We start from the raw sequence: 14369 nt of genomic DNA, 5'->3' as shown, positions 1-14369 counted from the left end.
ACCCTTTATGAGGTAACCTGTTCCATAGGAAGGGAACCCATTATTTAGGCTCTTTTCCAATACACTTCTTGGGTGTGGTAGGGATTCCAAGCAGCATTCTCTGATTGTCTGCGTTGAGTAGGCAGTTTTGATTTGTTAGATAAGAACTCCCAACTCATTAAGGGCCTTAAAAATAATGATCACATCTGTCATTATGCAATGAAATACATAGATGTGGAGAGGTATTTTCTTACAGCCTCTACTTAATAATGTACAAGTGAAACTCAAAAAAGTAGAATATCGTGCAGAAGTCCATTTATTTCAGTAATGCAACTTAAAAGGTGAAACTCATTACATGTAAAGCAAGATAGTTCAAGCCCAGTGACGTGCGGTGAGGTTCATGGCTGGTGAGGCACTGACACAGGGGTTTCAAATTTTTTTAGATTTGTGGACTTCAACTCCCAGAATTCCACAGCCAGGCATGCTCAGTTCCAATTTAAAGCAACAGCATTTGTTTTTCTCCTTTGCGAAAACGTTTTCCATCATTCTTTTTCTTCTCCCTCCCCCTCTTTCCTTCCTCTCTCCCTCCCTCCCCCCTCTCTCAAACAGACACACACACACAGAGAAGTTGGATCCCTCTCTCACTCACTCAATCTCAAACAAACACAAACACAGAAGTTGGATTGGATATATTTTCCAATGGCTTGAAAGCAGCTCCTCTGCCATGCCCCCATCCCCGCATTCCCCTGCTGCCTTCCAATCCGAGCCTTTGAGTGCAGGTGAAGCCACGTTGCCTTTTCAAACTTGTAATCAGTGAAGCTGGGCTTATATACTTTTATCCAGGTGTGTGTGTGTGTGTGTGTGTGTGTGTGTGTGTGTCAAAAGGCAATGTAGCTCTGCATGCAATCACATACCTTTTCCAGCTGTTTTAGAGAGGATTTCAACTCTGCTCTTGCCTGCCATCATGAAAAGAAAAAAAATGTAAAAGGAAAAAGACAAGAGCTGAAGGCTGAGCTCGTTGCTGACAGAGTCACTGTGTGGATGACTCTGCTTAACTGTTTAAAAAAGCCTCTAAAAAAACACCCTCTACAGGAGGCAGAAGAACAAGGTGCCTCATTACGTCAGGAATTTTTCGGCTTTTAACCCTTGCTTAGCTCTGCTTGAGTGATCATAAAGTCAGACTAGATGAGGCACCTCATTCTCCTGCCTCCTGTAGTTTTTTAGAGGCTTTTTTAAACAGTTAAGCACTAAGCAGAGTCATCCACTGTGACTCTGCCAGCAACTAGCTCAGCCTTTTTTCTTTTACATTTTTTTTTCTTTTCATGATGACAGTGGTGAGGCTCTGCCTCCCCTGATTGCACGTCCCTGTTCAAGCCATGATTTGTCATAATTGTGATGATTATGGCTTACAGCTCATGAAAACCTCAAATCCACAATCTCAGAAAATTAGAATGTTACATGCAATCAATAAAACAAGGATTGTACATAGAACAACATCGGACCTCTGAAATGTATAAGCATGTATATGTACTTGGTTTGGCCCCCTTTGCAGCAATTACTGCCTCAATGCAGCGTGGCATGGAAGTTATCAGCCTGTGGCACTGCTGAGGTGTTATGGAAGACCAGGATGCTTCAATAGCGGCCTTTAGCTCTTCTCCATTGTTTGGTCTCATGTCTCTCATCTTTCTCTTGGCAATGCCCCATAGATTCTCTATGGGGTTCAGGTCAGGCAAGTTTGCTGGCCAATTAAGCACAGTAATCCCATGGTCATTGAACCAGGTTTTGGTGTTTTTGGCAGTGTGGGCAGGTGCCAGGTCCTGCTGGAAAATGAAGTCAGCATCCCCATAAAGCTCGTCTGTGGAAGGAAGCATGATTTCCCATGATTGTGATTCCTACTGAACCAGACTGAGAGACCATTTAAAGGCCCAGGAACCTTTTGCAGGTGTTATGGCTTAATTAACTGATTAGAGTGGGACACTTTGAGCCTAGAGTATTGCACCTTTTCACAATTCTAATTTTCTGAGATTGTGGATTTGGGGTTTTCATGAGCTGTAAGCCATAATCATCACAATTATGACAAATCACGGCTTGAACTATCTTGCTTTGCATGTAATGAGTCTATCTCATGTATTAGTTTCATCTTTTAAGTTGCATTACTGAAACAAATGAACTTTTGTACAATATTCTAATTTTTTAAGTTTCACCTTTAGTGGATTTAGTGGACTTTGACTATACTGACATTATCAGTGTGATAGATTTTAAAGTAGATCCCAAAACCGTTAAGTAGAGAAAATGTGGCTTTTAAGATGTAAGACTAATGTAATTGCCTTTCCACTTCTTTTCAGTAGTGCTTTTTCTACTTTACTCTTTCTTGGTCCAATCCTATACCCGGCACATCACCCTCAAAGTAGCAAATCTCAATAACTAGAGGCATCATGTTTCTTTTCAGCAAATGAAAATGAGATGGTTATGTTATGTAACTCAAGAGTAAATTAACACCACATAGAAAAGCATACCTGATCTTTGTATATCTGATGAGCTATAATTGTTATAATTTTTTATAATTATTTAGTTTTATAATTGTTATATAATTGTTTAGTATTATGTACAGAATTATAAACATGGGCTTCCTAATTCATATTTTCAAGTTCCTTTTCTCCAAAATATTGAAAGTGGGAAAGGGAAACTTTGCTTGCTTGCTTCTTGCTATACTAATTATGTCCTTCCCCCAAGGACTTCTGTGATGGTATGAGGGTGGTACATGATTTAAAACTATACATTTTAACATTTGAGCCTATGCATGCTTATTTGGAAATAAAAAGTAAATACATTACTTATTTATTTACATCATAAATTCTTCAATAAAAGGTCTCCTGCATATGACAAAGTGAGACATATGGCTACTGCATATAAAAATGTGTTTTCTTAGTGATGACACCTAAGGCAAGAATAGAATAGAATAGAATAGAATAGAATAGAATAGAATAGAATAGAATTATTTATTGGCCAAGTGTGATTGGACACACAAGGAATCTGTCTTTGGTGCATATGTTTTCAGTGTACATAAGGATAATAAAACACACTCATCAAGAATAAAAAGATACAACGTTTAGTGATAGTCAAGTTACTAATAAGCTATCAAATCGTTCTAGTAAACAAATAAAACTATATAAATTGAAAGATACAAACAACATGGCTATAGTGATAAGTGGGAAGAGATAGATACTAGGAAGAGAAGAATAATAGTAATACAGTGTTAGTATATTGTGTATTGTAATACATAAGATTAGTTTAAGTCCCTACTCATCCTTGCCGCTCATTAGGTGACTTTGAATCTCTCTCTCTCACACACAACCTGCTGCAGTACTTCATAGAGTTTTATTCTAATCTCTGACTCTGACTCTCTTCTCTTTCTCTAAAACCTGTTTATATCATTTTCCCCCAGTACTAGGTATGGACCTTTTAATTTTCTTAAGGTTTCAGATACATTTTTAATTCAGATTATTGTTTTATGTTGTGTTTATGATGTTGAGGCTGTTTTGATACTCATATTTTATTATTCAAACTATTCTGGGAATATAAAAATAGACCAAATAAATAAATTAAAAGGCGATATGAATAAATTTATAAAAATAAATATAGTTCTAATGTCTCCTTAGGGTTTTTTCCCTATTAAATGTTAAGTCTTTCCTAGTCTTTCACATAGGGCAGATGTAAATGAGTGGAAAACAAATGAAGTGTGGGAGGAAGGAATGTCTCTTCTGAAGTCTGCTTGTGGGAACAAAGAGTTTTATTTCCATCCTTGCTGTTACTGATAACTGATTTCCAGAACATTTTGGGAAATTTTCCAGTTTGTTTTCAACAGAGCTTAAAGGGGAAAAAATGCAGAATATAACTGATAACCAATAACAATAACCAATGAGAACAATTATTTGGCCATTTCAGCATCCCATACACTTTGTACAGTTCCTGATTGCATGCAGAGAACGTGTGTCCATTATTCTATCTATATATGAACATTTATATATCTGTTGATAAAATACTTTATGTTCACATTAATCTACCAATTCTAATTCATAGGTAGATCGGTCATGATGATAGTGGAGGGTCAGAATGATGAAGACTATGAAAGACCAATGCTTAACTTTTCCTCCCCAACTCCAATTGATCCATGAAAAACACAATTTCTGCAACTATATCCAGTCATTTAGGTTCATTAGCTCCTTCCCACAAAAAAAGTCTGAATACATGCTTTCATTTTCTTCACTGACAAAACTCTTGGGGCCCAGAATGAAAGCTTGCTTGATTCTGAACTTCCCATCTATGGAAGATAAAAAGCCAATGTTGAGTACTGAGCCAGGAATGGCTTTCCTTTCATGTATTATAAATAGACAAAAATGAATTAATAGAGTGTCTTTCCTCTTGTAGATAATTTATATAGAAATTCCAATTCTTCAAAACTACCATCAGGCAAACAGGATGGATGTATTTAAATCACCAGGGGGGGGGGGGGAAGGTGTGTGGCAGTCACTGATTTAAATCAGTTTTCTCATTTGCAACTAATCTGTTCTCCGAGTAAATGGGAAATAATTTCTCAAAGATTTGCTTTAGCAATTAACATAGAATAGTCTGCATGCATAGAATGTAAATTCATCTAAATCATGCAGTACACGGCAACATTCCCTTTGCCTGGATAGAAAAAAGTCAAATTCTCTTTGGGATACTGTGTATTTGCTTGGGTTTTTCAATAAAAAAGGTTGGGTTTTTTTAAAGGTTAATAGTGCAAACATATGAATTAGAAGTAAGCCTCACTTTGCAAGTTTGTCCAAATAGTGCCTTTATATTATTTCTGATCCTGTTTCAAGACTGCCCCTACTATTAGACAAAATGAGCCAGCAACATAATAAACAATTATTTATGACTGCCTATTCTCATTATAAGGCTAGTGGTGGAAGACAGTTTCTTGGATTTTTTGCCTAAGGTATATCTTAATTTAACATTTGCCTGTATCATCTGTTAGGCAATGAAAGGTTTTCTGTGATCTGCTGTAGACATTTGTGACTGAATTGTTTGTAAAACCAATTTTTTAAACTGCTTTTCATATAAATATGAGTTCTGTTGACTCACTTCCAAGCCTAGGATTATGATCTAAGTATCCCTAATATTAGAAAAGCGCAGACTAGCAAAACGATTTAAACATAAGTTTCTTTATAACAGTTTTGCCCAACAGATCAAAATTCTACTTCTCAACCAAGTCTTGCACACAGCACTTAGAAAATTTCTAAAACTTGCCACCGAGTTATAATTTTAATACAACAAAGAGGAAAATGAGGCAAAATATGGGGCAATGGCTGCATTATTTGCATCTTAAAGTAGTTTTAAGTTAAATAAATTTTGCTTTCTCCCCGTCCCTTGATAGTTCTTTCTTCTTACTCCATATTTTGATCTGAATATATCAGCCAAAGGCAACTTCAGTTCTTGGCCAAAAAAGCTCCCCATTTCTCTTCTATAAGATGGAAGATAAAACCCTAAACTATTACTGGCTACAAGTTATAATTCCTGCTATAAAATTTACCCTAACTTCGTTCATATTTAGGTAAGGTAAAGGTTCCCATGTATATATATGCTAGTCGTTCCTGACTCTAGGGGGCATTTCTCATCTCTGTTTCAAAGTCAAAAAGCCAGTGCTGTCCGAAGACATCTGCATGGTCATGTGGCCGGCATGACTAAATGCCAAAGGTGCACGGAATGCTGTTACCTTCCCACCAAAGGTGGTTTCTATTTTTCTACTTGCATTTTTACATGTTTTTAAACTGCTAAGTTGGCAGAAGCTGGGACAAGTAACAGGAGCTCACTCCGTTACACGGCACTAGGAATTTAAACTGCCAAACTACTGACCTTTCTGATCAACAAGCTCAGTGTCTTAGCCACTGAGCCACTGCATCCCTCTAATATGTAGAATCTTATAACTAATTATAATTATAATAGAATGTGTCAATTTAATATGTAGTTTTTTGCTTATTTTACTTATTTTGCTTATGATATACATACATAATCTATGCTCTCTGTAAAGTGAGATCTACAGCTAAATTGCTCTCCCACGCTCAGGAACCAACATCTTATTATTCTCCATTGCTGGGATTCTTTACCAGAAACGAACAATTAAGGGCATTTTTTTAATCATTGAGGAGCATTTGTCCCTTGATGAGGAACAGGAAGACATTTAATAAACCTTACCTGTATCGTTCCTCCTGCAAGCATTGAGTCATGTATGTATAGTCTCGTTGCAGCTGAGCTTTGAGTTCTTCAATGGAGTCCTCGAGATGGGATTGAATGTCTTTAATGTCTCTCAGTTCTTCTACAATGGTGTCAAAGTTATAATGATGACTTTCCAAGGTGTTAGACTTAGGACTGCCCAAGCCCCCAGGACCAGCCGCAGAATTGCTACCAGCTGCTGAGCCAGAAGTGGCACTGGAGCACTCATCATCGCTTCCATATTTGGGACTGGACACGAGCGTAGCGCTGCCACTTAGAGTTCGCGAGGCCTCTTCTGGGTGACCATCGTCCAGAGTGTCCTTTAAGTGGGCAATGTTGTCAGCACTGCCAAATTTGTTGCGTATTAAACTTGCAAACTCACGGGGCTTGGAAACGACAGCTGTGTGTGTTGCTTGAGAAAGACCTGACAACCCACCCTTGACCCCTTCTACGACACCACCACCAAACCCACTAATACTGGACCGAACATTGGCTCCTACATCCTTGAGTCCCTGATGCATGTCCCGGAAGACATCTTTGGGCTGACGTGTTGGCCCATTTTGTTCAATCTCCTTTAGTTTTTTGTGGTAATGTTCAAGCTTTTTATGCAGCTGGGCAATGGTCTGGGCTGATTTCTGGTTCTTCTTCTCAAAGACCTGCTTGATACGAGAGGCTTGCTGCTTATCAGCATTATTAGCAAGTTTCAGGTATTCAGCTACATTGTCATCTCGAGCCTCCTGCTCAATCTTTATTTGCTCAGTGATCTTAAGAATCTTCTGGTGCAGATGGTCAATGGCAGCTTTTGTCCTCTGTGGGTCAGGGTTGCCATCTGGAACATCAAGACAGATGTTGCTTTCAGCATCACTGTGGCTTGTATTGGAAGGCAGGTTGAGTTGGCTCACATCCCCCTTGTCCAACTGTTGTAGGAGGCAGGAAGAGAAAAAAAACACAGAAAGACACAAGTAAAGCTTTGAGAAATATTTTTCTTTCTCTGGAACAAACATTAGAGTGATTGAACAGAATAGTGGAAGAAATAGTAAGGAAAATAGTTACAATACTCTTTCCTGGTGGTTCCCTCCAAATGTGCTAAGACTGGGACATCCAACATTTCTTTGTTGTTTGGAAATGTTGAAAATTGTAATCTTAAACACATCTTGAGGGAATCAGCTGGGGGAAAGTTGAATTAGTTAAAAGAAGGAACATTATTAAAGTCACCTAATCTTAAAAATTGCTTTTTAATCACCCAATTAATAAATGTATATAAAATTTCTTGCTATCTAATTCTTGATATATTTTGAATTCTTAAAATTGAGATAACTGCAAGTCCCATCAGATAATAACAATTTTAAATCCTCTATTTCATTTTTTTTCTTTTCCTGGAAGTAAGGAACATAGAATATTTCCTAATATGGTAATACAACAGAGTCAATTAGCATACAAAGTCAAGCAAGTTACTTTGTGGAAGATTCAGGTTTAAAAGATGTACTGTGATTTTAGTTTCAGATCATCAGTTTCCATTCTCTTCGGTTTTTATTGCTAGACAAAAAGCTATAGCACTTTTCCTGCAAAATGTGAATGTGTTTACTGCCTCTGACTGCAAAAACTGAATGCCCTAATGATCCTCATTGGGGTCAACAACTTCACTGGAAATATTAATGAAGTTTTCCCAGAATCTTGACCTATTTTATTTATAGACCAGTAGACTAGAACTCGGTTCTAGACTTATGGTCCTCTAAAAATGAAATTGTTTGTACTGCTCACAAGTAAGGGACATCATAAACCTGGAAATAAGGTCAAATATTGTACCAAACTATGAACAGATGCCCAAAGCATGGACTTAGCCTGTTATCTGAGAGCAGTTTGATCCTGTTGGAACTGAGGAAGTGGACACAGCAACTGTTAGCACAATTACTTGCTTATTAATATTATATTATTATACTATGTGCCTATTGGTTAGTAAACACTTCCAGGATAGTGACTTCTGTGTGAGTTTGTACAACAATTAATACATTGCTGCTGCAAGAGGGGGTGTTCCTGACATCTTTTAAGGAAGCTGGGTCTGACCCTTCCTTAGGAAACCATCAATAAAACCTTTTAAAAATCATGAAAGTAGAAGTTGGGGGGGGGATCAGCCACTCATGATGACACAAAATATTTCTAATTCATTATTAGTAGAACTGAACATTTGTGCACAGACTAGTTTTTAATCCTTATTTTACAAAGTTTTTTGAACCTGAAGTTCATATAATTTGTAACTGATGAATACTACTTGCACTTGATTAGAAAATTGGCCCAATAAACATGTAAATTTAATGACTATTTGACTTAATTCCTACGTCACAAGTTATATGATACATTTCATCCATCCATATGCACATAAGACTGATCTGTAATTGTTATAAATAACTATATAACCTGAACCCCATTGGGTCATTGTTTCAGAAGTATTTCCTTACCTACACAGAGAAACAGAATGAACAAGGGCAAAATAGTAGTGGGAGCAGGAGTGATTTCCTGCCAGTTTCCTTATTGAATTTCCTTGTGAAAATCTGGCAGGGAGCATCAGAAATCTTCTCTTCCCTTCCCTGCCCTTCCCTCCCCCTTACCAGCAGGCAGATGAGTGGGCACTGCTGGGTGGGGGGAAGACCAATGGATTGCAAAACTGGCTAGGAAACTGTCACCAATCGTTGAAAATGTAGATCATGTGATCGCAGCAGCAGCAGCCAAACAGTGCAGCAGCAGCCAGTAACACTGAAACTCACAATTTCCCCTAATTTCATTCGCTTGAGAGTCATGGGTCCTAGATTTTGGACACATTTCATAAGTTGGCTCATTCGAGGCACCTTGGTTCAAAAATTGTTGTCCTATGATACACCAGTTAAAGTCATAACAACAAGAGTAGTATATAGATTGTCATCATAAGAAATGAAAGGGCATTATCAGTTCACCTTCTATAAACAGGGCAACTGAGATGTTTGTTAAAATCAAATCAAAACAAGCCTCCACAGGTAAGGGGGTTGAAGGACACTTCCTAAAAATTACAATGAAGGAGACTGACCTTGCTTTTCTTAACGATGCAATTATACATCTATCTGTTTAAACAAGCATGCAGGTGCTGTCAGATGTCAGGGCACAAATTATGACAGGATAAAAAAAATCATCCAAGAACTAAATATTATTCATATTTCAATATATTTAAAACAGAAGTGCACAACCTCCCAAGGAATCATTTTCAAAAAATATATGTTATTTTTGATAGGGGATTAACCCCTCTGCTCGTTTTGAACATCAGAACCAGTATCCCTTAAGCACGTGCTGCTGTTTTTAATATACTGAAACACTTTATCTTAAGGTCCAGGTCTAAGTTTCCATTACACAGACCACTGCAGTTTGGAAAAGATTTTGCTCCTTTGATATTGGTGCTCAGAAACCAATTTGTTGGCTTTGTTGATTTAAGACACAGTTCCAAGGGCCTGTCTGTGACCCGAGCCAGTTACCCAGCATCACTGTCTTCCCTAGCTTCTAGAGTAACATTCAAATTACTGTTTCAATTAATAAAAATAATATTCATACACATAATTTTTATATATGCATGTCTGCTACTGCATAGCCACCACTACTTTATAGTTATAACAGGTTTTTTCCCCCCTTTCAATATTCATGCAGGGTGAACCTGAACTTATGCTGCATCTTTACCACTTGTTAAGTAGCAAGGTTCCATTTAATATCAAAGGTTTTGGATAATAAGAAAACCAAATTGTATTGATGGTCCAGAAATGCCTATTTATGACAACTCTTTTCTAGGAGCAACTGATTGGCGTATACAAGTCACAGAATCTTTACACCATACCTTACAGTCCTTATCTGGTTCCAGCACTTTCTTCTTTCTCATAGCAAAGTCTCACTGATGAGCAAGAAAACAATTCCCTGGTAATGAAAAACTACCAGGAAAACTACCAGCTCCAAAAGCTACTATATAATTGTCCAGGTTTTTCTCATCTGTGCCTCACACGTCTACTTTTGCTGGGTTATAGAGGCATGCGGGGAGGGGGGGGAAGCACCACCCACATACAGTAGAGCACATCATCATACGGAACAACCACAAATTTGCCTCAATCTCATATCAGCACTTTTTAAAAAAATTGCAGACTTTACAAACTTTGCTGCTGGCCTATTCTTAGCTTGCCTGTGTTGCTCTGAGGTTTTCCAGGATGGAGAACAGAGTGAAAAGTTTCTCCTGTGCTCTTATCAATGTACAGGCACTGGACTTGCAGGAAATGAGCTTTTTTTTTTTTTTTAAACAGATTGTTTTGGTTTGGTAAAGATAAAATTGCCCGACTTGGTTTTAGTAACTGTGCAAATAGAGTCTACAGAGTATGCAGAGAAAAAATCCTTTGGTTCTTTTTTTTTTAACAATAGACTGCAGACCACATGGGATCTGTGAAAGAAATAAGATCCGACCTACAGCTTTCTGATAAATTCAGAGAAGTAATCCTTAATGACAGCATGGGGTTAAAATATAAATGTCTGCAATGTATTTGTTAAACAATTTTGAAAGGGTTGAGCTGTCAAGATTTGAAGAACCAACCAGAGATTTATAAATCAGCATAGCCGTGTCCCAGAATTAAAATAATCATCAAAATAGGAAACACATAATTAGAATGTTTTCTTTCCCCTGGCAATTATCGCTTTATAACATTCATAGGTATATGGGTCTCCAAGTTTAATCAGAGGATGAATTAATCTATCTCACTGGCCATTTTATTATCTGGCTTATCCTAAAGCTGATAATAGCCTTGAAGATCTGATGAAGATACTTGTCTTTCTCCTGCTGTGCGGCTTCATACATACGAAGGGGTGAAAGAGTCTGCATATAGAAGAAATGAGTTATCATTCTCTTTCCTAATGCTACTATTCTAAACAATACCAGAATTTGCTTTAACTTTTTTAAAACATGTATGTGAAGAAAAGCATGCGACTGTGGAGCTGGACAGGACCACAAGTATCTTCTAGTCTAACCCTCTACAATGTACGGGAAAACCATTTACATAACTCAAGAACACTGAAGGACAAGTTAACCATATGTTATAAAGGCATTAGTCAGTCTCCAACAACCTTGCCCAAAGAATAATTTCAAATATCAATTTTAGGCAACTATACAGCCAGTTCTTTTGATTTCCTCAATAGAAGCATGATTTAAGAGAGAGAAAGAGAAGATTGGAGGAGGAAATAATCTCTTCACAAGTCTTTAAAGCAATTATGTCAGATTCCCAGACAGAACATATTTATGACAACAGAAGGAAGCATAGCTATATAATAGACAAAATTCTTTTAATGATTTTTAAATTAACCTGTACCTCCTTGATATATTCCTGTAACGGGCAAAACTCACTTCTAAATCCAGGAGATTTTGATGAGATCTGCCAAAATCCACTTCAGACATAATTATAAATTTGGAGTTTAGACATTCAAAGATGCATCCCCCACCCCATACAGTACTTGATTTTAATCCAGTTTGAGTTCACTATATCTAAGTTAGAAATGTACAATTTTAAGCAGGTATCCATGTATGATGATGTTAATTTTGATCAACTGCAATGGAATTACCATCCATATAGTGTGTTGTATATTTTCTAGTTTGAAAACTAGAAAATATACAACACACTATATGGATCATTACCAAGCGGGACTGGCCACGGGGTGTATAGCAGACTACTTAAAGAATAACTTCACTGGCTGCTGTATTCTCATATTTCAGAAGATCAGTGATGGCCTATAAAACTGTTCAGCTAAAATATTGAGAATTATTCTCAAAATAATTCTCTTTTTTTAGCATTAACCATCCCCACCATTAAAACAAATCTTCAAAATCTTACTTCTTCTGCCAATTAAGTATGTAAAATTATTCTTGGTCTATTCAAAACCAGAATTTTCTCTCTAGTCTACTAGTTTCTCTAGAGTGTTTTCTAAAAGTGGAAATAAAAGTAGAAGTGAAATTTTAGAAGATGGAAACTTTCTGTTTGACTAGCTTTTTTGCTTACAAATCATGTCTGAAGGAAAGATAGTATATTTAAAACAGGAACAACAAGCTTGCTGATAGAAGAAATATGTTAAACTGCCTGAGAAACCCCAACTAAGAAAGATCAGTGCCTTGAACTCAGAAAAATGTTTAAGGATTGGAAGGGAGAAGAGACATTTGATTTCACAAAGAAAGCAAAGCAAAACAAGCAAAGATCCTCAAGCTTTTCTCAGACTCAGTCTTGGTCCACCAGGAATCAGCTTATTCAGCAGCAGGTTCCAGATACTACTGGCTAAATTAACACTGTTATTGCAGGCAAGAATTAAGCCATATATAGACACCATATTCTGTATTTGTTCCCTACAATACATAGCTATATACCAGTAATTGTTTTCTCTTACTTTTGCTACTGGTTCAGAACTGGGTGCTCATGCATGGCTCTTCTGCACATGTGCAGAACCTTCTGTGCATGCAAAGAGCATTCATGATGATGTCTGGGCAGGTGGGCAGAGCCTTCCTCCTTTTCCTCCTTCCTTTCTGAGTCGGTACCCATTTTTTCGATAAGCTTCGAAGGCACCCAACCCATGTTGGCATAATAGACTTCTGCAGCCTAGGACTGTGGCTTCCTGTTCATCAACTTCAGTCTGTACAGAGATTATGCTTTAGAATCCTAACACTGAAATTCTGAGAAGTCACAGCCTTCAGTGCTGATTGGAAAGAATACTGGAAGATGCAGTTCATTTTTCTGCCAGGGAAGATGGCAACAAAGTCCTTTCTGTTTATTTCCATAGACTATGGCACTTTGTCAAAAGATGTGACCTGACACAGGGATGGCTCAAATATCAGTCATATCTCCTTCCCAGAATTCCCCTCCCTTTTATCATCCTTCATGCAGTGTTATGAGAAAAAAAGATTTGCAATTAATTGGTAAACCATTTGGTTGGAAAAAAAATACATTAACTCACATTTTTTCTCTCTGAGAAAATCCAAAACATTCATCTAAATCATATCAATTTTGGAGCAAATATAGGTTCTGTAGTTCTGGTAACAGTGGTCCATTGAAAATAAGAACAGGAAGGACAAACAGTAGCAATAATTGATTTATTACATTTGTATGCCGCCCTTTTCCCCGAAGGGGACTCATGCTTGGGGGAAAGGGAAAGAATTATGGGGAACTATAATTCTCTCAATTCATGACAAGATCTGAAAAAATTGAAAACAGTGAAACTGAAAAGGAGAGGCTTACAGCAATTTTAAGGGGGAAAAGAGCACAAGGAAAGGATATTGGTGTATCATGGATAGGGTTGCTAGGTAACAACTTAGAGATCCCCAGCATGCCTTTATTCACTGATAAAGCAAGAGACAAAGCATTCAGGGTTTATTTGGATTTTTCCCCCCTTTCCCAGGAGGGCATGGGGAACATGAAAAAGTATAATTTGTGAAGAGAATTTGGAGAGAAAAAGCAGTTCAAAGGAAGAATCACATTATTGAAGGGAGCAGAATTAGGAAAGAAACTGCACAAAAGGAGGGGGAATGGGTATTTTCCCCAATCTGAGTCTTCCAGTTATACTGGATTACAACCCTTGTCAGTATCTTGACCAATGGCAATTTTTGAGAGAGGGATGAGTGGATCAGCAATTGCATGCATGTTGTATGCACATATGAATTAGGGTAGGGCCTCTATTTTTAAATATAATAAGCTTCGATACTACAGAACACTTTGGTGTGGATGAGGGATCACATTTGTTATATTGCAATATATGAGTTTAATTGAAAAGTGATAAAATTGCAAGGTAGCTATTTAACTACCTTGATCCTATAAGGTGATAAGAACCCTCAGTACTCCTAACGGACAGTGGAAAAAAATATTCCTAACAATTCCACCAGCTTTTATAAATGCCTCTGCACAAACTTCTTCATACAGTCAATTAACAGTTTTTCCATGTTACCTAATAAATAGTATATTATTGTTATCAAAAAAATATCTTGCTATTCCAGGTCATTGGAAATGACTCAATAGGTGGATAAAAATACAAAATGCAGTCTAAATATATGGCTTAATTGATTTTTCATGTTCAATTAAAAACAAAATATTTGCATAAATTCATTCCAAAAA

General features: G+C 37.2%; 1 protein-coding gene across 4 annotated transcripts in view; it reads right to left on the bottom strand.

Annotated features, from left to right (window-relative positions):
- TMCC2 (transmembrane and coiled-coil domain family 2) overlaps window positions 1-14369 on the bottom strand; it is an 83868-nt gene that overhangs the window by 5422 nt on the left and 64077 nt on the right. For all 4 annotated transcript variants that reach the window (XM_014056107.2, XM_087720061.1, XM_087720062.1 and 1 more), the window contains one exon: window positions 6217-7151. In XM_014056107.2, coding sequence (XP_013911582.2) covers window positions 6217-7151 — 935 coding nt within the window. The remainder of the gene's footprint in view (window positions 1-6216; window positions 7152-14369) is intronic.

This window comes from Thamnophis sirtalis, unplaced genomic scaffold, assembly GCF_051295495.1.
Source record: "Thamnophis sirtalis isolate CommonGarterSnake01/CBP01778 unplaced genomic scaffold, rThaSir2_p1.2 scaffold_7, whole genome shotgun sequence".
NCBI lineage: Eukaryota > Metazoa > Chordata > Lepidosauria > Squamata > Natricidae > Thamnophis > Thamnophis sirtalis.
This window is presented reverse-complemented; position numbering and strand designations above follow the sequence as displayed.